Source organism: Callionymus lyra, chromosome 14 (genome assembly GCF_982586985.1).
Source record: "Callionymus lyra chromosome 14, fCalLyr1.hap1.1, whole genome shotgun sequence".
Classification (NCBI taxonomy): domain Eukaryota; kingdom Metazoa; phylum Chordata; class Actinopteri; order Syngnathiformes; family Callionymidae; genus Callionymus; species Callionymus lyra.
Window position 1 is genome coordinate 5,212,218 of NC_141831.1, and position 27,452 is coordinate 5,239,669.

Sequence of the window (27,452 nt, forward strand, 5' to 3'; positions counted from 1 at the left end):
CTGACGGAGAATGTCGCCCCCTCGAGGCGAGACACTGAACTGCAACACGTGTGTGTCCAGCGAAGGTCTTTCTCACAAGTCTGATCAACTGTTGATAACAAATGATAACATATATAACATATAATAACATTAATAATAACATATAATAACATAATAATCGATACAAACTGAGCAGAACATGTTATAAGTTCAACATTTGTAATGTTTTTTCATTAAATATCGAGTGAAGTTTATCAGAGAATTGAACATTTAAAGCGTGAAACGTTTAATTATTTTATTTAAATGTTATTAAGCTTTTTTAAAAAAAGCTTTAAAATATATATTTATAATTGAATGAAATAATCGTTTTTTGTTGTTGTTGTTAGAAAACGTTTATATTTTCTCTAAACTCTTTGTGAATCAAATGATTGAAAATGTTCTAAATTCAGTATTTTTTATTTGTTGTTAGATTTAACATAAGAATGTTTGCGTTATTATAGCGACATTCTTTATTTATTAGAATTACAATAGAATGCATTTAATATTATTTTTTTAATTAATTGAATTCCACACCAAAAAATTCAACCTTTCGATATAAAATTATTGAATTAAATTATTTAAAAAAAAATAAAACTTTATTGCTTTAAAAAAACAAAACGATTTCAATAAAAAATAAAAGTCATTCAATGGTAAACCATTGTAGACGTGAACAGGATGAGGATCAGCTCCGCCCCAGAGTGACAGCGTTATTTTTCTTATTATTTTTCTTATTATTTTTATATTTTTACTTAAATTTTTATTTATTTTTTATCCAAAAGCGTCGGCGAAGTTTCCTGTAAACTCGCTCAATTGTGATTGATTTCTATTTTATCTGCATTGTGTTGACATGATGGTTCAGGCAGGAAATGAGTTACAAAAGTAAAGTGCGTCGGTGGATTTACACAATAAAACACTTGCAGACCTTAAATCTCTTTTCGTCCATAATAATAATTAAAATTGATAATTTCTTAGCAACAGTTTTAAAAAGTAAAAGACTTGTTTTCAAAATAAAAGTTGAGGTTGACCAGAGACTCGGCCTGTGTGTGTAGAAGAAAGTGTGTGTAGCAAAGTGAACCCAGAATCATCCATCTTTCAAAAACCGTGATGCTCATCCCACCTCCGACACCATTTGTCGCCCAGAGTGTAGAATACTAGTCTCGACTTCGAGCTCGTGGTCGGAGGACGCACACTTGTGTAGAAGAGCGATGTCACAACGTGTTGTCGAGCGAGCGTGGATTCAAACCCGCGACGAATGTGAAAAAAAAAGACTTTTGTGAACAAACACAGCAAAAATGTACAAACGTGTAAATCTGTGCATGTTCGACGTTTGAATCACTTTCTACGACGTTTTTCTAGTTCACACCAGCTGTCAATCAAACGGGAGGGCATTCTCATGAATATGCAAATCCGAGGTCACATGATCCCCGTCACCAACGAGCCAATGGAGTCGTCGCCTCATGACCCTTGACATTTGAACCAGCGTCTGTTTGAGGAACTTGAATCTTCTCCACGTCCTGAACATGATTTGAACTGTTGTGTTTTTAAAAAGAACGTGTTTTTAACTCTTAGTCGGTGGAAATAAAGACGGATTCACGTGATAGAAAAACAGCAATAGTTACCGACCGAGCTCTTATTTTTAAAATTCATTTTTCTTCTGTTAATATCAATATATTATAATAAATATATATATATAAATATATATATATAATCACATGTTTATGCAATAAACAATTGTTTTGATAGAAGTGTGTGTCACATGTTTTTAATACACAACTCAGATGCAAGAAAGTAAACCTGTAGTTACCACTCCGTGCCAGACGGGGCGCTGTGATTTCAAGGATGAAAATGAAAGTGTTGTTTAGTTGGAAGAAGTATTAAAATATAAAAGAAAATATATAAAATGTTACTTTTTACATCCATGACTATGAACCTTGTTAAAATATTACTGTACAATGACATCCAGATTAGCAGCAACTACACAACTGGCAGCTAACTTGTTATTATAATATAATATAATATAATTATAACAAGAGTCAAAGATCTGCTGCTCCTCTTTAAGCTGCAGAGGGACGGTCACCACTAGGTGGCAGCAGTCGTGACGTCATTCACATCTGAAGGAACAATGAAATCCAGGCGATGACTGAGGACGAGAGGATACAGTGACTCCAGCAGCTTTTAAAGCCGATGTTTGGACATATTTTGGTTTAAAAATAAATTAAAACAGTTACGACTTCGTCAAGAGTCATATGGTCTGTGAATACTACAACACCAGAGTCAAGTACTGGACAATACTACACATATATACTTGTTACTACACTATCACAACACCAGAGTCAAGTACTGGACAATACTACACATATATACTTGTTACTACACTATCACAACACCAGAGTCAAGTACTGGACAATACTACACATATATACTTGTTACTATACTATCACAACACCAGAGTCAAGTACTGGACAATACTACACATATATACGTGTTACTACACTATCACAACACCAGAGTCAAGTACTGGACAATACTACACATATATACTTGTTACTACACTATCACAACACCAGAGTCAAGTACTGGACAATACTACACATGTATACGTGTTACTACACTATCACAACACCAGAGTCAAGTACTGGACAATACTACACATATATACGTGTTACTACACTATCACAACACCAGAGTCAAGTACTGGACAATACTACGCATATATACGTGTTACTACAGTATCACAACACCAGAGTCAAGTACTGGACAATACTACACATATATACGTGTTACTACACTATCACAACACCAGTATCAAGTACTGGACAATACTACACATATATACTTGTTACTACACTATCACAACAGGAGAGTCAAGTACTCGACAATACTACACATATATACTTTTTACTACACTATCACAACACCAGTGTCAAGTACTCGACAATACTACACATATATACTTGTTACTACACTATCACAACACCAGTATCAAGTACTGGACAATACTACACATATATACTTGTTACTACACTATCACAACAGGAGAGTCAAGTACTCGACAATACTACACATATATACTTGTTACTACACTATCACAACACCAGTGTCAAGTACTCGACAATACTACACATATATACTTGTTACTACACTATCACAACAGGAGAGTCAAGTACTCGACAATACTACACATATATACTTGTTACTACACTATCACAACAGGAGAGTCAAGTACTCGACAATACTACACATATATACTTGTTACTACACTATCACAACAGGAGAGTCAAGTACTCGACAATACTACACATATATACTTGTTACTACACTATCACTATATATCATATCGTTGTATTGTAAGTAAGTAAGTAAGTAATATTTATTTATATAGCGCTTTTCGAGACCAGGGTCACAAAGCGCTTAAACAATCAAAACAATACTCAAAAAGGTACATACTTTAAAGATAAAGATAATACTGAGAACAACACAGGAGTTCGAGAAATTCAAGGAAAAGCCTGAACAAATAGAAACGTCTTAAGATGTTTCTTAAAGGAGTCAGTAGATCATCAAGAGCAAAGAGAGAGAAGATCGTTCCAAAGCTTAGGAGCAACAGCCTGAAAAGATTTCTCTCCTCTGGTCCTGAGCCGTGTGCGTGGAACCATAAGTAGATTCTGATCCACAGACCTCAGAGCCCGAGCTGGGGTGTAAGGCTGGATCAGATCAGTGATGTAAGGAGGAGCCTGACCATGAATAGCTCTGAAAGTAAGAACCAGAATTTTAAAGTTGATCCTGAAAGAAACTGGAAGCCAGTGAAGAGTTTTAAGGATCAGAGAAATGTGAGTTCTCCTACCTGAGCGGGTCAGAATTCTCGCTGCAGAGTTCTGAATCAACTGCAGACGAGACGATCCTTCTTGTTAAGACATGAAAACAAACTGTTACAATAGTCCAGACGAGAAGAAACAAACGCATGGATTATAAGATCCAGATCATGTTCCGACAACATTTTCCTAAGTTTAGAGATTTTTCTCAGTTGAAGGAAACAGTTTCTGGTCAGTTTTCTTCAGTGTTGAACAAGAGACATGTCTTTATCAAATACAACACCCAGGTTTCTCAGGCTCAGTTTGACAGACTGACCTAAGTCACCCAAGTACTGACTCAACCCTGGAATCTTATCATCAACAATCACCAGAGTTTCAGTTTTGTCCACATTTAGCTGTAGAGTGTTTTCACTCATTGTTTGATTTCTAGCAAACAATTGACTCTGAAGTTCAGCTTTTCGGGCTCAGTTGGATCAAAAGAGCAGTAGAGCTGGATGTCATCAGCAAAAATGTGATAAGAAACATCTGGAAATCTCTGAATGATTTTACCGAGGGGAATCAAGTACAGCAAAAACAATAAGGACCCAGAACAGAACCTTGAGGGACTCCACACAACAGATCTGCCGATTCAGACCTCATTTGATTGGCAGATACACTAAAACTGCGCCCAGAAAGTTTTTTACTTCACTTTACTTTGGACAGAAAGTTGATTGTGATACAGATCAATCGATTCTTGACAAACACACTCCGATCAATTATTAAACATTCATTGATCCAGGTTCAGTAATTAAATGTAAACAATAATTGACTAATAACAAGTAATGATATCAATAAAGTAACATCTCACTTTAAAACAAGTTCATCCTCATCATTCAGAAGAAACATCAAATCATCTTCACACGAGTCAAAGAATTAAGATCACTTCGGTGAGAAGCAGCAGAAAATACTTTTAATGAGGTATTTCTTCCGATGAAGTACATTTGTTGACGTACAATTGGATGTTTGTCCTCCAGAGTAACAAGATTTGATCATGATGCTCAACACTGACCTCCATGTCTTGAAGGTCCACGTCGATGTTGACCTGATGTTGGACTCGAGCGGATCATGAGTCCGACACGGTTCGTCAGAAATAGTGTTTCTCAACCGCTCGTGGTATAAAAACACAAACGTCTTCCCGTCATTAAGAGAGACATTTTCTCCTGGACGTAGTTCGTTCGGCCTCACAGCGTCTTCAGAACTCCGTGTGAGAGTAACCGGAGTCTGGACCCGACGCCGAGGTCTCGCTGGGCTTGAGGAAGACCCCCTCCATGGTCCTCCACAGGCTGTGCGGGCTCGAGCCCAGCATGGCGTGGACCTCCCTCTGGCCGTGGATGGGTCGCCCGTACTGCTCGCCCGTCACCGACAGCAGCGCGTCGGTCGCCTTGTGACGGAACCGGACCGACTCCTCGCGGCCCCAGACCGAGCCGCCGCACTGGACCGTCCACTCGTCCAGGTGGTCGCCCTCGCCTTCCTCCCCGAACGCGCTCACTTCCTGTCAGCGGGCGAAGCATCAAAGATTTTCAGCTACAGATATATCAACGTGACATAAGTTTTCTAAGGTTTTAAATGTTGAATAAATATAAAATACTTATTTTATCTTGACTCTGGTGTTGTGATAGTGTAGTAACAAGTATATATGTGTAGTATTGTCCAGTACTTGACTCTGGTGTTGTGACAGTGTAGTAACAAGTATATACGTGTAGTATTGTCCAGTACTTGACTCTGGTGTTGTGATAGTGTAGTAACAAGTATATATTTGTAGTATTGTCCAGTACTTGACTCTGGTGTTGTGATAGTGTAGTAACAAGTATATATGTGTAGTATTGTCCAGTACTTGACTCTGGTGTTGTGATAGTGTAGTAACAAGGATATATGTGTTGTATTGTCGAGTACTTGACTCTGGTGTTGTGATAGTGTAGTAACGAGGATATATGTGTAGTATTGTCGAGTACTTGACTCTGGTGTTGTAATACTGTAGTAACAAGTATATATGTGTAGTATTGTTGAGTACTTGACTCTGGTGTTGTGATAGTGTAGTAACAAGTATATATGTGTAGTATTGTCCATTATTTGAATCTGGTGTTGTGATAGTGTAGTAACAAGTATATATGTGTAGTATTGTCCAGTACTTGACTCTGGTGTTGTGATAGTGTAGTAACAAGTATATATGTGTAGTATTGTCGAGTACTTGACTCTCCTGTTGTGATAGTGTAGTAACAAGTATATATGTGTAGTATTGTCGAGTACTTGACTCTCCTGTTGTGATAGTGTAGTAACAAGTATATATGTGTAGTATTGTCCAGTACTTGACTCTGGTGTTGTGATAGTGTAGTAACAAGTATATATGTGTAGTATTGTCCAGTACTTGACTCTGGTGTTGTAGTATTTACAGACCACATGACTCTTGACGAAGTCATTACTGATTTAATTTGTTTTCAAACCAAAAATGTCCAAACATCAGCTTTAAAAAAGCTGCTGGAGTCACTGTATCCTCTCGTCCTCAGTCATCACCGGGATTGCAAAGGATTTTATTGTTTCTTCAGATGTGAATGAACACTGCCATCTAGCGGCCGGAAGTATAATTGCAAATAAAAAAAATGATTTGCTTTATACTCTTTATTGAAATATAAACCATGAAAGGACGATAATAAACATAACATACGATTGGACAGAAGTCAAGGTCACCTGGTTGGACGACAGCGGGGACGTGAAGTAGTGGCTGTGCAGGTTCCGGCCGGTGTTGACGTGAGTGAGGCGGATGTTCTGACCGCACTTGACCGGCGTCCCTCGGTAACAAAAGGAATCCCTCGTCCCGCGGACGCTCCAGTAGCTGTTGCTGTCCTCCACCGATGTGACGCCGGTCACCGACTGCTGACCACTTCCTGTCTCGCAGGAAACACACGCGTCATGAGACCTGACGCCAAACACACGACTACATACATATTAGCTGATAAATGGACACACGTTTTTGATTTATTGAATCTTATTTAACAAAAGATGGTTAATTGTAATGTTAATTTTTAAAATATTAGTAATTAATATGTACAATAACAACATTGACATCAACCAAAACATAAATAACATCCAAAAGAGAAGCGACAGTAATAATAATATCACTAATCACAAGACTACATACATATTACTTTGACAATAACACAATATTCTTTTAATTTAACCTTATTTTACAAAGAGAAATACAATCGAAAAGTTAAGTTACTTGTTTTATTTTAAAAATTATAATAAATATAAATACAAGAAGAACATTTAAATCAACTACCTTATTAACTTAAAAAAGAAAAGTGACAATAATAATAATAGTATTATAACTAATCTCATGTACAACAACACAAACAAAACAAGATTACATACGTACTGGTTTGATAATAAGAAATATACATTTATTCAACCTTACTTAAAAAAGAAAAATATAGTTGGGAATTATTTGTCACGTTTGTTTAAAAAATAATAAATATGAATACAATAACAACAAGATAAGTAACATAAAAAAAATTAAGATAATAATAATAGCATTATAACTAATCACATGTACAACAACACAAGACTACGTATGTACTGTTTTGATAATAAGAAATATATATTTATTCAATATTATTAAAAAAATTAAAATATAATCGGAAATTAAGAGTTATTCGTCACGTTTGTTTAAATAATAAGAAATATTAATACAATAACAACAAGATAAGTAACATAAAAAAATTAAGATAATAATAATAGCATTATAACTAATCACATGTACAACAACACAATACTACATATGTACTGTTTTGATAATAAGAAATATATATTTATTCAATATTATTTAAAAAATTAAAATATAATCGGAAATTAAGAGTTATTCGTCACGTTTGTTTAAATAATAAGAAATATTAATACAATAACAACAAGATAAGTAACATAAAAAAAATTAAGATAATAATAATAGCATTATAACTAATCACATGTACAACAACACAATACTACATATGTACTGTTTTGATAATAAGAAGTATATATTTATTCAATATTATTAAAAAAATTAAAATATAATCGGAAATTAAGAGTTATTCGTCACGTTTGTTTAAAAAATAATAATAATAAATATAAATAAAGTTTTACATCAACAACAAAATAAATAACGTCAAAAATAAAGATAATAATAATAGTATCATAAATAATCACACAGAAAAAAAACATATTTAAAACAACAATGTCAACAAAGAGATCATTTAACTATGAAGTATTTTTACTAATGTTTAATAGTTATATATTTATTTTTATTTTTGTTGCTTATTTTATAATCATGATTCATTAGCGTTTTTGTTATTATTTGTGTACTGTAATCTTAATATAATGTTGAGGTTTAATCTTCTTTTGACAACTTTAATTTTCTTAATGTTGTGAGAATGAAAGTGAAGAAAAATAACTTTATAAAATGGGCAGAAATAAGAACAATTTGTTTCTTCTCTCTGCATAAAAACTGACAAGATTAAAATAAATAAAATACTGATATTGTGTTTTTAAATATGTATCGATTTATCGTCAATATGATTATTATTAATGTATTTTTTTTATAAAATAGAGAAGAGTTGATCCTTCAGACTGAACCTCTGAGCTTCTACTCCCTGAAGAAAGTGCGACATAAGTTCTAGAAGTTCTAGAAGTTGTTGTTTAGTTGTGTGTGTTTGGACTCGTGGACTCACCGGAACCGTACTCACCGGAACCGTAGCGCACGTCATGCGAGTGAAGCCTCACGTTGTGTTTGACGTTCAGAAGTTTGACGACGGAGCCGCAGGTCACGAAGTTCAACTCGGAGCCGCAGCTCTGACCGGACATGAAGGTCAGCAGAGCAGGAACGAGGAGCGAGAAGATGAGCAACATTTTGGTTCCTGCCTCAGAGAAACACCGGTGACTTGTCGTTCCTCGCCTACGTCACAAAGCGAGAGAGTCGAAAGTGGTGTCCGCTGGTCTGCGTCACAGCGCCCTGTGTGGCGCGGAGTGTGAACTGCATGTTTACTTTCTTCATCGTCTTAGTTTAGGTTAATTGTTTATCCACAGCAAATACAGCAATTTTTCATAAAAAATAATCAAAATAAAATAAGAACAAAGAGAAATACTTCACTGAGGATTTCCGGGAGGTTCCTTAGTCTGAGCAAACCCTCTTGTCTTGTAGACTAAGACCAATGCAGACCAGAATCCGTGTCAAGAACTCGTCCTACCCGTCTGCCATTGCCACTTCAATTATTTATTTTTACTTTTATTTTTGTTTATATTTTTGTTGTTGTTAATTATTACTTTATTTATTATTTTAATTTTATTTAATTGTGTACTATTTTGTCTCTTCTAATGTTAGCGTATTTTATTCCTTTTTTTTCATCTCATTAATAGTTTCATCGTATTACTCAAGTTGTATTCATTCAAATGCTTATATGTTCATGTCATTTTATTTTTTTTACTTTTTTTTGTTGCAATGTAATGTCTCTTTTTAATTTCATTGTATTTTATTAATCTCGTTAATTATATATTTTTTAATTGATTATGTGGCACATAAAAGTGATGTCTTTTATATTCATTTCATTTCATTTAATATATATATATGATTTACTGCCAGCGTTGTAAAACAACACTCAATTTTGTAAATGGTTAGAATATAATTAAATAAATAAAATTAAATCATAATAATAATAATAATAACATATATTATATATGTATAATATATGTTATTATTATTATTATATATTTGATTTTCTGGAACTCCTGTTGTGTTATCACTTTTATCTTGACCTTTAAAGTATATACTTTATTGAATATTGTTTTGATTGTTTAAGCGCTTTGTGACCCTGGTCTGGAAAAGCGCTATACAAATAAAAATTACTTGCTTACTTACAATATATATAAAATATATATATATATTATTGTACATATATAATATATGTTATTATTATTATTATTATTATCATTTCATTTTATTTATTTAATTATATTCTAAACATTTACAAAATTGAGTGTTGTTTTACAACGCTGGCAGTAAATCATGTGACTCTGATAATATCGGTTATATTAGCTTAATTCTGGCTTTTGGGAGTCTTGAATTTTCTATAGAATAGATAATCCTTTAAAATAAATAAAACAACTTATATAAGATGCTATTTTAGATGCTGTTTACTTTCTGAACGACTCCTCGCGGTGTCGCCACCAGGAGGCGCTGTTGTGCGCTCGAGCTCCACTCACAGCATCTTCACGCCGCGCACACACACACACTCGGCCATCTTTACTTCTTCATCTCCCCGACGCACCAAAACACAGAACAAAACTATTAAAGGGGGATAAGAAGGCGGACGCGTCTACGTGTAAGTGCCGCATCCACGTCTTCTGTCGAAACGAGCGGTTGTAAAACGTCCGTCCATCTTAGGACGAGTCGCTTGTGGTGTTTTTGTTGTTGAAGATGCTAATGCTAAGCTAGCTGTGTGAAAGGATTTGAAAGACGCAGGTCTCTGAAGTTGGACCCGAGGCCTCGTTATTTAACCCGCACCTGGCACGACGAGGTCACCACATCCTAATAAACCCACGTAACGTCAATTTAACGCTTCGATTTCTAAGGGTTTTGTGTTCGAATCCGGGATATCCCTTCGCTAACACCACCGGTGGCTCGGAAGCTAACATGCTAGTAATGATACATGCCGGGAAACCGGGCACATTATGTGTCCATATGAAGTAACTACCACGATATGTAATGTCTAATACTACATGTAAACCTCCTGCAGCATTGTTAGTGTTAATCGTGTTTCTATCTTTCGTCTGATCGCACAGAAGTCGGTGTGTGTGCGAGTCATGTGTAAAGAGACTGGAAAGTCTGTACAAGTCAATATCTTGCTCTTCAACCATGAAGCCTCTTTGACAACAACGGTGATATAACAGACCATAATATGGTCAACAAAGTATCGAGCTGCATCATTGTGCGGTGGTTAGAACGTCACAAAGGCGAACTGATGACATCATTGCCTTAAGTTTGGTCACAACGCTGGATCATCTTCACTCCTGCACGGTTCTCCTCACAGAATGATGAGAGAAGACAGTTATTTTAGCTTCTATCTGCTCTTAGACACGCTTGAAAATGATCGGCTCACCCGTTACATTTCAAAACGTTACATTAAACGGCCATATGAGGCTTAAAGGTGAATTTTGAAGTCTCTGATGAGCCATAAAATATCCTTTGAGTTGTGAAAAACGATAGTTTAACAGCAACCGATGGTGAAGATGAGTCGAGCTACTATTTTGATATAGATGGTAAATTAAACGAAAACAATTATCTGCCACGGCAAAGAAGAACAAGATGTGGTAAAGGATAGTTTACGTCAAACATTATGAGACTTCTCACTTGGAGAACATGGAAAGGAAAAGAATATGGAAGTTAAACAGAAGGAATAAAGAATGTAACATAATGCCAAATACCCTGGACTAATATATCATTATGATGGTGGAACTTTCTTATAACATGGCAACAGTTTTGCCAAATAGTTGCCAGGCAACAAGTTTCCCATGCTGTGGATCTATTTTAATCCAGAATCCAAATTCTGTAATGACAAGGCTACAACCTGCATATTAAGGCTAGTTTGGATACTTTATACATTTCTGAGTGATAAGAAATTATGTTCTAATACTTGTAAGACATGTTACTAAAAAGTTTTATGAAGGTTACACGTCTAACAGCTTCGTCTTGTGTTCATACTTGTAGGAGCAGCAGACATGGCTGACTTCATAGACAGTGAGGCCGAGGAGTCTGAGGAAGAGTTGGCAGAGAAGGATCTGAAGCCGAAGAAGACTCAAAGGTTTTTGGAGGAGGACGGTAAGCTCTCAACACTCGTGTCCTCCGTACGTGCTCCAGTGTGAATCATCATCATCTCTCATGTCCCGACAGATGAAGAGGACGAGGACAACACAGAGGACCAGGATGAGAGGGGAAATCTGCGTGGCCTCATCGATGACGGAGATGATGACGAGGAAGAAGAAGAAGGACCTCGGAGGAGTGGGAGTGGGAGTGAGGGTGAAGCACCTGCTGCCAGTGACTCTGACGAAGAAGTTAGGCATCGGCGTAAAAAGCGCGGTATGTTTAAGACTTTAAAACTTTTTCTTTTTATCTTGGTTTGCAATATTTGTGAAAGATAAATGAATGTGTACATTTATTTGTCATCAAATTAAATAATAATGTTTCTTGTATGGTTTTAAAAAGTAAAAAAGCCTCTAATTGTGCATTAAAATGATATATAGATAAAACATGCATGAGTATAAAGTGTCTGATTTCTCCTCACAGTTTACGATGATCTGGATGATGAAGATCTTGACCTGATCGAGGAAAACTTGGGTGTAAAAGTTAAAAGAAGGGTAATAATAATAATACATTTATGATCAATAATACAATTATTACGTTAGAAAACCCTATTTTTAATGATACTTGACTTTTTTGTCGCAGAGGAAGTACGACCGAGTGAAGCCACTGGAAGACGATGATGACGACGGTAAAGACCTCATCGCTGATGAAATCTTTCATGGGGACGGCGACGGGGACGGGGACATGGAGGAAGGCGAAACCGTCGAGGAGCCTCTGCAACAACAGGATGACCTTGAAGAGGAGGAGGATGAGGAGTCCGGTATGTCAGATCTTTAGCAGCATCACAGGGATTGAGTGACTGAGTCCTATTAACTTTAACTTTCTAGACATTGACGACTTCATTGTGGATGATGACGGACAGCCAATCACAAAGAAGCGAGGAAAGAGGTTCTCAGGATACACTGACGCGTGAGTTTTCACTTCAGCTAAGATTCACTGTTTGTTTTTTTCAATCACTGATACAACTGCCTCCATCTTTGGCCCTTCAGAGCCCTCCAGGAGGCCCAGGAGATCTTTGGCGGTGACTTTGACTTCGCAGACTTCGACGCAGATGCTTATGACCAAGGCGAGGAGGAGGAGGAGGACCAGGATGAAGAAGGTTGGGACAGACCCAAGAAACAGATCAAGAGGCGAGTGGGGAGGAAGAGCATCTTCGAGATCTATGAGCCCAGCGAGCTGGAGAGTAGTCACATGACCGACCAGGACAATGAGATCCGCTCCACCGACATGCCCGAGAGGTTCCAGGTGTGTTTCTAAATGAAAACCATTTGAAAAAAACTAATGTTCTGGGTCTTATTGAGTTGATGTCACATGTTGCAGTTACGAGCCATCCCAGTGAAACCTGCTGAGGATGATGAGCTGGAGGAGGAAGCTGAGTGGATCTTCAGACACGGTTTCTCTACTCTGACCATCTCCATGCAGGTCAGATTGTTACTGCAGATAGTACTTAGATCTCAAGTTGTTACACTTTAAATTAACTACTCATATGCGACGCAGTAGCAAATACATCGTTTCATGTTTGACTTCAATAGGAGAGCACAGATTACCTGGACAGGGGTACGACGACCAACTTCAGCCGAAAGGGTCCCAGCACCATCGCCAAGATCAAGGAGGCCCTTAACTTCATGAGGAACCAGCAGTTTGAGGTCAGCAACCAGAGAAGACGGGATACATTTAATATATTGGATCAATGTCATAATGTTTCTAAAAAAAACTTTTCTAGGTTCCATTCATAGCCTTTTACAGAAAAGAATATGTGGAGCCAGAGCTGAACATCAATGACCTGTGGAAGGTCTGGCAGTGGGATGAGAAGGTACGGTGGCTTTGATCAGATGAATACATGTCATGGTTGTGCCTTTTGTTCATTCTGTTTTGAAAACTATGCTTTGTGTTTGAAAATTCAGAATAGAATGAATGGAAGGTAAAAGACCATTTGAGAACATGTCTTGAATCATTTTTTTTTTCCTCCCTACAAACACCAGTGGACTCAACTGAAGACCAGGAAGCAGAATTTAAGTCGCTTGTTTCAGAAGATGCAAGCGTACCAGTTCGAGCAGATCTCAGCAGACCCAGACAAACCTTTGGCCGACGGGATCCGACCCCTCGACACCTCTGACATGGAGAGGTGTGTCTCGACTCGACCCCCCTGAATGTACAATGGTCGTTAATGTCCCTCGTGCTCCCTCTAGACTGAAAGACGTCCAGACCCTGGAAGAGCTGGGTGACGTGTATCATCACTTCCTTCTCTACTACGGCCGAGACATCCCCAAGATGCAGAACGCTGCCAAATCCGGCAAGAAGAAACTCAAGAAAATAAAGGAAGTCAATGAAGACGGTAAGCGGATCAGAGGATATTTTTTGTGGGAAGTGACTGGAAGTGTGATGAGATGATCTGCTGTAGGTGAGGAGGAGGAGGTGGAAGTGGAGGAAGAGGAGGAGCAGAAAGGACCTGACCTCAAGTTGGCTTCTCGACGAGACATGTACAGCATCTGTCAGAGTGTTGGACTTGGTGTGTTTTTTTTTTTTATCCGAACGAGCCACGTTTAGTTTGTACAATGGCTACAGCTTCTTGACGTGTTGCAGACGGGCTGGCGAAGAAGTTCGGTTTGACCCCAGAGCAGTTCGGAGAAAATCTGAGAGACAGTTACCAGCGTCACGAGACGGAGCAGTTTCCCGCCGAGCCGCTGGATCTCGCCAAAGACTACCTTTGCAGCCAGTTCTCCACCCCAGAGGCGGTGCTGGAAGGGACCAGGTACATGGTGGCCATGCAGATCGCCAGGGAGCCGCTCGTCAGACACGTCCTCAGACAAACGTTCCAGGAGAGGGCGAAGATAAACATCAAGCCCACCAAGAAGGGGAAAAAGGTCGGCTTACTTTTTCTTCACGCATCATCTTCACCTTTTATGTTTCAAATGTTGAAATTGATTTTTTTAATTCAAATGTTTTCACGTTTATTTTTATATGCAGTATTAATTGAAATGTAATAATTTGTATATAGAAAGGTTGAATGTGTTTTCGTTAAAAGTTTAATTAGAAGAAATTGGATATTTTTCATTATTTCATTTGTTGCAACACCTTTAGTTTATTGTTCTTTTTCCTATAATTAATCAAAAATAATTCACTTTTTTTCATTTTATTCATTTTCTTTTTCTTTTTTATCTTTTATTTACTATAAAAATGTTGGTTTAATATTGACACCAGACAATACCTACAGAGTATCGAAATACTCAATCATAGTCAAGTGATCATCTGTGAAGCTCACGATAGGCTGAAAGTTCTAATTATTGAACTTAATTATTCAATAAAAACAACTACAAGCTTTTAATATAGAATTAAGTTCATTTAATCATTCAAAAAACAAATAATTGATTCTTAAAAACAAGATTTCAATAAAAAAGTCAACATTTGAAATGTTAAAATCAACATTTCAATACTCTGTCACTGATCTACTTCCATAAACCTTTGACATGTGCGATTGATTTTTCGGTTCCTCGCAGGAAATCGACGAGAGCAGCTTCGCCAACTCCTTCAAGTACCTGAAGAACAAAGCTGTGAAAGAGCTCAACGGCGAACAGTTTCTGAAGATGTTTCTCGCTGAGGACGAGGGACTTCTGAAAATCGACATCTCGATCGATCTTGTCGGACCTAAAGTGTAAGTTTTCATCGTCAGGAGCCGACGTTAACAAAAAGATTCGGTTTTGAAGTCCATTTTTTTCAACCGAACAGAAGGAATTCGAATGAATAAAAAATGAACCTTTCTTTTGCATTTCTCTTCAGGTTTGCTGGCGACCAGACGTACTTTGATGAGATCAAACAGTTCTACTACAGGGACGAGTTCAGTCATCAGGTGCAGGAGTGGAACCGGCAGAGAACCTCGGCCATAGAGAGAGCCCTCACGCAGTTCCTCTACCCTCAGATGGCCAAGGAGCTTAAAAGCAAACTAATCGCTGAAGCCAAAGAAAGCATCGTCAGGGTAAAGAGTTCAACTTGGACACTTGTTGTCCCCTAAGGTTTCTAATGAATTTGTTTTTTTTAATAATGCTTCCATTTGTTTCTGCTTCTCCAGTCCTGCTGTCGCAGATTATATAATTGGCTGAAGGTGTCTCCTTATAGACCGGATCAGCAGGTGGAGGAGGACGATGATCTGATGGATGATGTTCAGGGGAAAGGAATCCGAGTGCTTGGTGTCGCCTACGGACCCAGCAGGTGTGTGTAATGAGTTATTGTGAGTTATAATGTTTTTTATTACTAAGAGTTATTGATAAAAGTTCAAACGACAACACGTGTAACTTCTTTACAAGACGAGCTGTTTGAGAGTTCAACAGTGTAGACTTGACGATTTCTTGTACGATCCTGAGTAGGGGTGTAAGAAAATATCAATACACTTAATTATGGTGATATTTCTCTCACAATACTGCATCAATATTTTTTTTAATTTTACAATGGTAGCAAATATTTGCGCCGTTTGTTCATTTTTGTGTTGCAATTAAACTTCAGGCCTCTAGATGGCAGCAGTCGCTACATCGTCCATAGCTAAAGGGCAATGAAATCCTGCGAGATCTCAGTCATGACTGAGGATGAGAGGATACAGTCACTCCAGCAGCTTTTAAAGCTGATGTTTGGACATATTTTGGTTTGAAAGCAGTTACGACTTCGTCAAGAGTCATGTGGTCTGTAGATATTACAACACCAGAGTCAAGTACTGGACAATACTACACATATATACTTGTTACTACACTATCACAACACCAGAGTCAAGTACTGGACAATACTACACATATATACTTGTTACTACACTATCACAACACCAGAGTCAAGTACTGGACAATACTACACATATATACTTGTTACTACACTATCACAACACCAGAGTCAAGTACTGGACAATACTACACCTATATACTTGTTACTACACTATCACAACGCCAGAGTCAAGTACTGGACAATACTACACATATATACTTGTTACTACACTATCACAACACCAGAGTCAAGTACTGGACAATACTACACATATATATTTGTTACTACAGTATCACAACACCAGAGTCAAGTACTGGACAATACTACACATATATACTTGTTACTACACTATCACAACACCAGAGTCAAGTACTGGACAATACTACACATATATACTTGTTACTACACTATCACAACACCAGTGTCAAGTACTGGACAATACTACACATATATATTTGTTACTACACTATCACAACACCAGAGTCAAGTACTGGACAATACTACACATATATACTTGTTACTACACTATCACAACACCAGAGTCAAGTACTGGACAATACTACACATATATACTTGTTACTACACTATCACAACACCAGAGTCAAGTACTGGACAATACTACACATATATACTTGTTACTACACTATCACAACACCAGAGTCAAGTACTGGACAATACTACACATATATATTTGTTACTACACTATCACTATGTATCGTATCGTTGACCCTGTACCGTGATGCGTATCGTATCAGATTCTGTTCACTCGGAGGAAGATGTTAGCCTCGCAGGCCTTCAGCTAATGTTCTCCGGTGCTTCTGCAGAGACACGCCTGTTTTCTGTGCTCTGATCAACGGCGAAGGCGAGGTGGTCGACTTCCTGCGCCTGCCGTACTTCATGAAGAGGAGGAATGCGTTTAGGGAGGATGAGAGAGAAAAGAAGGTGCGTTTCACGACTACCATCATTCCCAATTCTAGCATCCTAATCGATGAATGTTTCTTTTTTTCATCAGGCCAAAGACATCGAAAACCTCAAGAAGTTTTTATCCAATAAGAAGCCTCACGTCGTGGCGGTTGCAGGTGAAAACAGGTGAATCTTGATTTAAGCTCATAAGCTGGAGGACACGTGTTCTTATAGACGCTTCTACTCTGTTGCAGAGACGCTCAGATGATCATAGAAGACATCAAGAGGGCGGTCAGTGAGCTGGAGCAAGAGTCTTCTCTGCCCGCTGTAGGAGTCGAGCTGGTCGACAACGAGCTGGCAACTCTGTACATGAACAGCAAGAAGTCTGAGGTCACCGTTTAAACCACAGTAGCAGAATATAAACGACACGTCGCTGCCGTCTTGACACTCTCCACGTGTATCCATGTTTAGACCGACTTCCGGGACTACCCGCCCTTGCTGCGACAGGCAGTGTCTATCGCCAGAAAGATCCAAGATCCGCTCATGGAGTACGCTCAAGTCTGCAGCACTGACGAAGACATCCTCTGTCTGAAGCTCCACCCCCAACAGGTGAGTGCCGAGGACCCCCGCCATTAGATGTCGTGATCCCCTTTTTTAAAACTTTTTTCTGATCAGGAGCATGTGGTGAAGGAGGATCTCCTCAACGCTCTGTACTGTGAGTTCATCAACCGCGTCAACGAGGTCGGCGTGGATGTGAACCGAGCCATCGCTCACCCGCACACCCAGAGCCTCGTCCAGTTCGTTTGTGGCCTGGGACCGAGGAAGGGCTCTCACCTGCTCAAGGTATGTGGATTATTAGTCCGTCTTCTCAGAAGAGCAAACTCTTAACTACATCACCATATCTTGATCTTTAAAGTATGTACTTTTTTGAGTATTGTTTTGATTGTTTAAGCGCTTTGTGACCCTGGTCTCGAAAAGCGCTATATAAATAAATATTACTTACTTACTTACTATATTTCGGCTGTTTCAGACGGTTCGATGTTAAATAATGGTTCTCTAAATCTGTCAAAGTGAGGCTTCTCATAGAACCGATGCAAACGAGAGAATTATTTTTATTTAGATTTATTTTTCAGGAAAATAATGCTACGGTACTGCTTGAACATGTACTGACATCAGTTGACGGTAGTAAATCATTCTGTGGACAGAAAGGAACGGTCAGGTTTTTGATGTAACCCAGAGGCCAAATCCTGCCCTGCTGAATAAATGAATGTGGTCCCCGGAGGGTGAATCAAAGTGGCGTATTTTCCTGACAATAAGTCCTTTGGCCGGGAGCGACTCATGTGTGAAATTATTAACACATTATTACCGGTATATCATTTCACATGTTATTTTCACACTAAACCACAAGAGGGCGCTCTAGGCCTGTGTTGATCATTTCCACGTAGAAGAGGAAGCGCCGCATCTTCTACCTCCGGAGTTAGTTAGTTGTTTAAAAGTGACGCGAGGATGAAGATTTGAGTTATTTGGAGTTACACGGATGGTTTGGTAAACTTCTTAGTTTTTTATGCTATAGTTCTCTGAATAACTCTTCATATGTTATGTTAACATACCAGGTTCTCAGTTCATGTAACGTAACATACAATTATTCAGCCTGTTGTTGCCTCTATTTTTATTTTAAATTGTCTTTCAAGATGACATGTCTGTTCTTGGTGTTGGATTTTATCAAATAAATTTCCCCCAAAAATGCGACTTATACTCCAGTGCGACTTATATATGTTTTTTCCTTCTTTATTATGCATTTTATGGCTGGTGCGACTTGTACTCCGGAGCCACTTATAGTCCGGAAAATACTGTACATTAATATCCACGTTTATATAGTGACATATTAAGATGCCACTGATTGAGATAAGGAACAGACATTATGGATGTCAACTATACCGAGATGATGAAGGAGGACAAACACAGAAATAATTCAGAGCCTCTAAGAAAAAACGAATTAAAATAAGTGATTTCGCCATCAGGATTCAATCTGTTAAAGCTCCTTGTTTTGATTGAGTTTCAGACGCCTGGTGTCAACAAGCCATCGCAATAATCATCACATTATTTCGGTGCTCTTGCAGATTCTGAAGCAGAACAACACCCGTCTGGAGAATCGGACCCAGCTCGTCACCATGTGTCACATGGGACCCAAAGTGTTCATCAACTGTGCCGGCTTTATTAAGATCGACACGGCCTCGCTCGGAGACAGGTCTGTATTTAGACGCGTCTCTGCTCATCAGTGTTTGCTTGAGTGACCGATGGTTCATTTAAGATGTCTTCACTCTCGTGGCTCACATTGATGTAGATGAAAACCAGGACATGATGAAATATATCAAGCCTTGTTTGTCTCGATCGACAGCACGGACTCGTACATCGAGGTTCTGGACGGGTCTCGCGTGCACCCCGAGACGTACGAGTGGGCTCGAAAGATGGCCGTGGACGCCCTGGAGTATGACGAGTCGGCAGAAGACGCCAACCCCGCAGGAGCTCTGGAGGAGATCTTGGAAAATCCCGAGCGTCTCAAAGATCTAGATCTGGACGCGTTCGCCGAGGAGCTGGAGAGACAGGTGGGCTGTCGAGACGACACGAAGGTTTCACGACGTTAAACTTCTGAATTCCGTCCCTCCAGGGTTACGGCAACAAGGGTATCACTCTGTACGACATCCGTGCGGAGCTGAGCTGCAGATACAAAGATCTGAGAGTTCCCTACAGGGTTCCCAACACAGAAGAAGTGTTCAACCTGCTCACCAAGGAGACGCCGGAGACCTTTTACATCGGTAACACATCGTCCTCGCGGCGCGGCCCAGGCTGGACAACGAAGCGTTGTTCTCTGGTGGATTCACGGAAGTGTTCTGACGCCCGTTCTTCTGTCTGCTTCCAGGAAAGCTGATCACGTGTGTGGTGACCGGTATTGCTCACCGGCGCCCTCAAGGGGAGAGCTACGATCAAGCCATCAGAAACGACAGCACAGGACTCTGGCAGTGTCCCTTCTGCCAGCAGGACAACTTCCCAGAGCTCAGTGAAGTACGAGACTCGTCCTCGCCTCCCTCGGACTCTCTGGAACGTGGACTTGACGCCACATCCGTTTCTGACGCAGGTGTGGAACCACTTCGACAGCGGCTCGTGTCCAGGTCAGGCCATCGGGGTGCGGACCAGGTTGGACAACGGCGTCCAAGGCTTCATTCCCACCAAGTTTCTCAGTGACAAGATGGTCAAACACCCTGAGGAGCGAGTGAAGGTGACGCTCTTTTTATTTAAACTCATTTCCTCAGGCTGAGCTGTCAACGTATGTCACATACTTTAGTACAGTTAAGATCAGATCTTCCTTTTTTCTTCCCTTCTTCGTTCAATTTGAATCGTCACAGCAGTAAACATGTTCACATTATATTGAGAATTTTTTTAATAATATAATAAAAACAGAAATAATGATAATTTCCGGTCAATTTTTGTCAAACTGTCTCTCAAAATAAAAAAATAAGTTAAAAATATTGAATATAAAAACACTTGATAGAAATTCTTCCTATATTTATATTTGACAATCTTCAATTGAAGCGTATGCAAGATTTATAAAATATAAATTTAAATAACCAGTATTTAGGCTTGGAAAAAAGTTTATCATGCCTTTGTTTAAACAACGAGTCCCTTGGAGGTGGAGACTTCCTACCTTGATTGATGACACGCAGTGACAAACCTCCATGCTTGACCAATCACAGCACATTGGGTGCAGTTATGGTCAAGAAGATTTCATCTCCAGAAAAATGTGTTTTCAGTGGGCGGAGCTTAAGATCATTTTCTAATGTCAATATTTCGATGAAAATAGAGTTTTTCTTTAAATATTCATATGGATTAATAGAGTCTGTCGTCTCGACTCATCCAAGTGTAAACTGTGGACCTTCAGGAAACTCAATCCTCCGTCTCTGCTCCGCCAGGTCGGGATGACGGTTCACTGCCGCATCATGAAAATCGACATCGAGAAGTTCAGCGTCGACCTCACGTGCCGAACCTCCGATCTGATGGACAAGGAGAACGAGTGGAAGCTCCCCAAGGACACGTACTACGACTTCGATGCAGAGACGGACGACCACAAGCGGGAAGAGGAGCTGAAGAAGAAACAGCAGAGAACTCGTAAGTGTTGCTCCCTTTATGGACGACGTGCTCTTTTGAGCGGTCCTTCAAAGGAGGGGGAGATGTACCTCAAAGTGCCGTGAACAAGCCGCATTGTTTATGTTTCGTTTTCCCTCCAGCCTACATCAAGCGCGTCATCGCTCACCCGAACTTCCACAACATCAGCTTCAACCAGGCGGAGAAGATGATGGAGGCTCTGGACCAGGGAGACCTGATCATCCGGCCCAGCAGCAAAGGAGAGAATCATCTCACCGTCACCTGGAAGGTACGGAACCTGTCGCACGACGACCTCCGGGCGACCCCCCCCCCCCCCCGGCGGCCCCACTGACCCAACTGTGCTTGCAGGTGGCCGACAACATCTACCAGCACGTGGACGTGCGAGAAGAAGGCAAAGAGAACGCCTTCAGCTTAGGTCACACCCTCTGGATCAACACCGAGGTAAGACCTCGGGTCAGTGAGAATAATCTGAAAGAAGCTGACGTCGGATTCTCTCCAGGAATTCGAAGACCTGGATGAAATCACCGCTCGCTACATTCAGCCGATGGCCTCGTTTGCTCGCGACCTTCTGAGCCACAAGTACTTCCAGGACTGCAAAGGAGGAATCAAAGAGGTGATGAACGAACGAGTGAGACGCCTCTCGTCTTTCATCGCCTCCCTGACTCGTTCTTTCTTTGACCGCAGAAAATGGAGGAGCTGTTGGTCAAAACCAAGAGAGAGAAACCCACTTTCATCCCCTACTTCATATCCGCCTGCAAAGAACTGCCGGGAAAGTTCATCCTCGGGTATCAGCCGCGAGGGAAACCCAGGTGAGAAGCTTCTGGAAGTCTTGTGCGTCAGACCTTGAACTAACCCGTCTGGTTCCCTGCAGAGTGGAGTACGTCACCATCACTCCCGACGGCTTCCGCTACCGATCCCAGATTTTCACGTCGGTGAACGGTTTGTTCCGCTGGTTCAAGGACCATTACCAGGAGCCTGTGCCAGGTACCAGCTCACCTCCTGCTGCTCTTCTTCTCTTGTTGAGGGTTTGGATTTAGAGAAAATATATAATTGCAATAGTTCTTCATAGTTTTTTATTTTTTGAGATATTTGTTTATCGATTTTTTACATGAAACAAACGGTACAGCAGTGTAAATGGTGTGATACACGGAGAAAATAAATAATATGAGAGAAAAAATGTCCATCAGAAGAAGGGAAATAACATTTTTGCAGATGTAAAAATAAAAGTATATATATATATATATATATATATCCACACACACACTCAAACATATACAGTTTATTCATAAAAAAAAATATGAAAATATGTAAAGATACATACCTCTTAATTAAGATAAAAAAAGAACTCGGAACAAAAAACACAAAATAAAAACAAAAAGAAAGAAAAACACAAACAAAAAGTTTGGCCATTCAGTCCTTTTTTTGGTCGTTGTACTGCCTGTTAACCACATGTTACACTTTACTGCATATTACGATGAAATGATTGATACATCAATTTATTTGAATAAAATAACTTTATTTAATTTCGAACTGTTATTAAAATAATAACCTATAAATAAAAAGAATGAAATAAGCATAAATGACATAAATAAAAAATAACAAAATATAAAATGGAGACATCGCATTAAAGTGGCAAAATAAATACAATTAAATGTGATGTTAATAATTTTTAAACAATCGATCAAAAACAGAAAATTGGGTTAGGTAGAACTTTATTGATTTGAAATAGTTTTTTCCAATTAGACACACCAACACAGCTATTATTCATAAAAATAAAACTAAGAACAAGTAAATCACTGTAAAAGTCTTTCCTGTCTGAAACTATAACAATGATAGATTGTGATGTGGATTCAAATCAAAACATCGTTTGTTTCACACAATTATTTTTCTTATAAAATCCATGTGTTCCGTCCACAGGCATCACGCCGAGCAACAGCAGTCGCACGAGGACGCCGGCGTCTTTGAACGCAACGCCCGCCAACATCAACATCGCGGGTCCGTGTCCTGAGCCGCCGTCGAGACGACAGGACGAACGGATCCTCATCTTTTTATTTCCCTTCCTTCAGACCTGACGCGAGCGGTGAACGCGCTGCCCCGGAACATGACCTCCCAGATGTTCAACGCCATCGCGGCGGTCACGGGCCAGGGTCAGAACCCCAACACCACCCCGGCCCAGTGGAGCTCCAGCCAGTACGGCTACAGCGGCAGCACCGGAGGAGGAGGAAGCTCGTCGGCTTATCACGTAAGATCCACATGTGGTTAGAAGATGTTTACAAACATCTACCATGTTTTCTAACCAGAGATTCATGAACCTTCGAACACCTGGTCATTAAATCTATTACAGTAGTTATCAGACAAAAAAAGTCTTCTTGTTGACCCACTATGTATTAATCCACAAGGCTTCACAGTATTTCTTTGTGAGACCTTGTCGTATTACTCCGCGAGGAATCGTAGTATTACTTTGTGAGGCCTTGTAGTATTACTCCGCGAGGCTTCATAGTATAACTTTGTGAGGCCTTGTAGTATTACTCCGCGAGGCTTCGTAGTATTACTTTGTGAGGCCTTGTAGTATTACTCCGCGAGGCTTCATAGTATAACTTTGTGAGGCCTTGTAGTATTACTCCGCGAGGCTTCGTAGTATTACTTTGTGAGACCTTGTAGTATTACTCCGCGAGGAATCGTATAATTACTTTGTGAGACCTTGTAGTATTACTCCGCGAGGCTTTGCAGTATTACTTTGTGAGACCTTGTAGTATTACTCCGCGTGCCTTCTTAGTATCACTTTGTGAGACCTTGTAGTATTACACTGCAAGGCTTTGTAGTATTAATCATTGAGGCTTTGTAGTATTACTCTGCAAGGCTTCGTAGTATTAATCTTTGAGGCTTTGTAGTATTACTCTGCAAGGCGTTGTAGTATTACTCTGTGATGCTTCGTAGTATTACTCCGCGAGGCTTCGTAGTATTACTCCGCGAGGCTTCGTAGTATTACTTTGTGAGACCTTGTAGTATTACTCCGCAAGCCTTCGTAGTATTACTTTGTGAGACCTTGTAGTATTACTCCGCGACCCTTCGTAGTATTACTCTGTGAGACTTTGTAGTATTACTATGCAAGGCTTCGTAATGTTAATCTGTGAGGCTTCGTAGTATTACTCTGAGACTTTGTAGTATTACTCTGCAAGGCTTCGTAGTATTAATCTTTGAGGCTTTGTAGTATTACTCCGCGAGGCTTCGTAGTATTACTCTGTGATGCTTCGTAGTATTAATCCATGAGGCTCTGTAGTATAACTTTTATTGTTTCTGTTATGATTGTCATACTCTATACTCATGTAGACGTTGAAACCTCAACTTACAGTCGACGTCATGTAGATTCAACGTTTTGTTGACGTGTACTTCCGTGTACTTCAGGTATTTGCGACGCCTCAGCAGCCCATGGCCACGCCCATGATGACCCCGAGCTACTCCTACACCACGCCCAGCCAGCAGGCCCTGGGCACGCCCCTGTACCCCGGCTCCACCCCGCAGTCGTCTCACGCGCCCCCCCACGCTCACGCCGGTCACATGACCCACCCCGGCCACCACGGCCACGGCAGCCATCATGGCCACTCCTCCGGCACGCCGTCGTCCTCCACCTCGTCCAGCAGGCGCACGCCGCAGCAGCAGCAGCCCAAGTAAGTCATGTGACCTTAGAGTCCATCTTGGTTTGTGTGTAGTTACTTAAACACACACACACACACACACAAGTCTCTTGTTATTTATTGTTCACACAAACGTATCAAATAACAACAATAAAACACTGTTGGAAGCACAAGAAGCTTTAAAGGAAAGTAAATAAACAATACAAAACTCAATGTGTTAATTAAGTAAATACATTTAAAACTAAAATAATTGTAAATAAGAGTTAATTAATCAAAACCACAAACTAAACTTAAATAAAAAAATTGTTTTTCTTCATTTTTTTAATAGCAGTTGGTATAAAAGTCCGTGTTTTTTCAGTTTTTTATTTATTTGTTGAAGTGACGTTTTGTCGTAAAATCTCCTACTCTCTTGAACGCACCATAGCAATCATGACGTCATTGAATGCATCATCTTCTCGTTGGAAAATGAACGGACGTCGTGTTTCTTCACGTCTTCACTTTTGATTGATGACTTTCATTGATTTGAACTTGATCGGTTTTCTAGTTGTTGATTTTATTCAACAGTTTTGTCTTCAATCTTATTTGCAGTGCATTATGGGTCTTTATTTCCGTTCAATTATTTCGTTCTTGTTCTTCTTGGTGCCTTTAAAAAAAAAAATGTGGCCCTTTTAAAACGTGTCCTCTAGATGGCGCCACATTTCTACTCAAACGAAGCCGCTATTCCCGCCACGTTCTCTGACAAGTCTCCCTCTCTCTCCCATCTCCCTCTTTCTCTCCCTCTCTCTCTCTCTTCCTCTTTCTCTCTCTCTCTCTCTCTCTCTTTCCCTCCCTCTCCCTCCCTCTCACTCCCTCTCTCTCTCTCTCCCCCTCTCCCTCTTTCTCTCCCTCTCTCTTCCTCTTTCTCTCTCGCTCTCTCTCTTTCTCTCCCTCTCTCGCTCTCCCTCTCTCGCTCTCTCTCTCTCTCCCTCTCTCTCTCTCCCTCTCTCTCATCTCCCCCTCTCCCATCTCCATCTCCATCTCCCTCTCTCTCTCTTCCTCTTTCTCTCCCTCTCTCTCTCTCCCTCTTTCTCTCCCTCTCCCTCCCTCTTCCTCTTTCTCTCCCTCTCTCGCTCTCTCGCTCTCTCGCCCTCTCTCGCCCTCTCTCGATTTCTCTCCCTCTCTCCCTCCCTCTCCCTCTCTCGCTCTCTCTCTCCCTCTCTCTCCCTCTCTCTCTCTCCCCCCCTCTCTCTCTCCCTCTCTCTCTCTCTCTCTCTCTCTCTCTCTCTCTCTCCCTCTCTCCCCCTCTCTCCCTCTCTCTCTCTCCCCTCTCCCCCCCTCTTTCTCTCCCTCTCTCTCTCTCTCTCCCCCCTCTCTCTCTCGCTCTCTCTCCCTCTCTCTCCCCCTCTCTCCCCCTCTCTCCCCCTCTCTCGCTCTCTCTCGCTCTCTCTCGCTCTCTCTCTCTCTCTCCCTTCTCCCCCTCTCTCCCCCTCTCTCTCTCTCTCTCTCTCTCTCTCTCTCTCTCTCTCTCCCTCTCCCCCTCTCCAGGCCGAGCAGCAGCAGCACCAGCAACTCGTCGGCAGTGGACTGGGGCAAGATGGCGGAGCAGTGGCTGAAGGACAAGGAGGCCGAGGGCCGGAAGAAGGCCCCGAGGATGACCCCGCGACCTTCGCCCAGCCCCATGATCGAGAGCACGCCCATGTCCATCGCCGGAGACGCCACGCCGCTATTGGACGAGATGGATCGGTAGAAGAAAATGGGGGGAAAGAAAAAAAAAGAATATTTTCTCCTCCTTCAGTGTTGAAGCGTCTGTCACAGGAAATGGACCTACAGACCTACAGACCTACAGACGAACTGACCTGCTGCCGCGTCAGCAGTTTTTACTTTTCATCACGACGCCCCGTAACACTCGCCCAGGGGCCGTCGCCATGACGACTCCACGCCACTTCAGTTTTTGTACAGATCATTAAAGATGTTTCCTTTCAACCCAGAGCCTGGTGGCGCTGAAGTCGTGAGGTCACATGACGTCCGTATTCTCGCCGCTCACGTATTACCGACACCTTCACCTTTGACCTTCAGCCTCTCCATCATGACAAACACGTCTGTTGTTTTTGTTTGTGTAACCCGAGGCTGAAATAAACACGCTTGATGAGTTGAGATGCTTTTCCCCCGCTCCCACCACATGTCGTCGTCATCATCACCGGTTCCGGACGGGGGTCAGTGAACGCACCACGAGATCGTCCGAAAAGCAGCGTTTTAATGTCGGCGAATTTTTTGACTTGA

The 27,452-nt window shown here is 40.5% G+C and overlaps 2 protein-coding genes across 2 annotated transcripts; one reads left to right on the top strand and one right to left on the bottom strand.

Annotated features, from left to right (window-relative positions):
* Window positions 1-4,739: 4,739 nt before the first annotated feature.
* Window positions 4,740-8,779, bottom strand: sdf2 (stromal cell-derived factor 2). Its single transcript, XM_087806650.1, has 3 exons — window positions 8,582-8,779; window positions 6,552-6,748; window positions 4,740-5,358 (listed from the first exon to the last, which is right to left on the bottom strand). The coding sequence occupies exons 1-3, from the start codon at window positions 8,742-8,744 to the stop codon at window positions 5,059-5,061; spliced, it is 660 nt and encodes a 219-aa protein (XP_087662776.1). The 5' UTR covers window positions 8,745-8,779; the 3' UTR covers window positions 4,740-5,058.
* A 2,149-nt stretch (window positions 8,780-10,928) lies between these two features.
* supt6h (SPT6 homolog, histone chaperone and transcription elongation factor) lies at window positions 10,929-27,155 on the top strand. Its single transcript, XM_087806649.1, has 37 exons — window positions 10,929-11,038; window positions 11,599-11,709; window positions 11,782-11,967; window positions 12,175-12,245; window positions 12,334-12,511; window positions 12,579-12,660; window positions 12,741-12,996; window positions 13,072-13,173; window positions 13,284-13,397; window positions 13,475-13,564; window positions 13,734-13,876; window positions 13,941-14,086; window positions 14,153-14,260; window positions 14,335-14,615; window positions 15,249-15,403; window positions 15,529-15,724; window positions 15,818-15,957; window positions 17,319-17,436; window positions 17,507-17,583; window positions 17,652-17,787; window positions 17,869-18,006; window positions 18,073-18,240; window positions 19,518-19,645; window positions 19,796-20,003; window positions 20,066-20,213; window positions 20,318-20,460; window positions 20,534-20,674; window positions 21,366-21,561; window positions 21,681-21,826; window positions 21,907-21,999; window positions 22,058-22,171; window positions 22,243-22,367; window positions 22,430-22,542; window positions 23,476-23,553; window positions 23,625-23,800; window positions 24,964-25,226; window positions 26,718-27,155. Exons 1-37 carry the CDS (start codon window positions 10,978-10,980, stop codon window positions 26,917-26,919), a joined length of 5,331 nt encoding a protein of 1,776 aa, XP_087662775.1. The 5' UTR covers window positions 10,929-10,977; the 3' UTR covers window positions 26,920-27,155.
* The last annotated feature ends 297 nt before the right edge of the window (window positions 27,156-27,452 follow it).

Bases quoted from the DNA above. Each gene is read 5' to 3' on its own strand.
- supt6h (XM_087806649.1), top strand. From the start codon at position 10,978: ATGATCGGCTCACCCGTTACATTTCAAAACGTTACATTAAACGGCCAT. The intron at 14,616-15,248 runs GTCGGCTTACTT...GGTTCCTCGCAG, and splicing joins CCACCAAGAAGGGGAAAAAG to GAAATCGACGAGAGCAGCTT. The intron at 18,007-18,072 runs GTGAGTGCCGAG...TTTTCTGATCAG, and splicing joins TGAAGCTCCACCCCCAACAG to GAGCATGTGGTGAAGGAGGA.
- sdf2 (XM_087806650.1), bottom strand. From the start codon at position 8,744: ATGTTGCTCATCTTCTCGCTCCTCGTTCCTGCTCTGCTGACCTTCATG. The intron at 6,749-8,581 runs GTGAGTACGGTT...CCTGCGAGACAG, and splicing joins TGACGTGCGCTACGGTTCCG to GAAGTGGTCAGCAGTCGGTG. The intron at 5,359-6,551 runs GTGACCTTGACT...GCCCGCTGACAG, and splicing joins CCCCGCTGTCGTCCAACCAG to GAAGTGAGCGCGTTCGGGGA.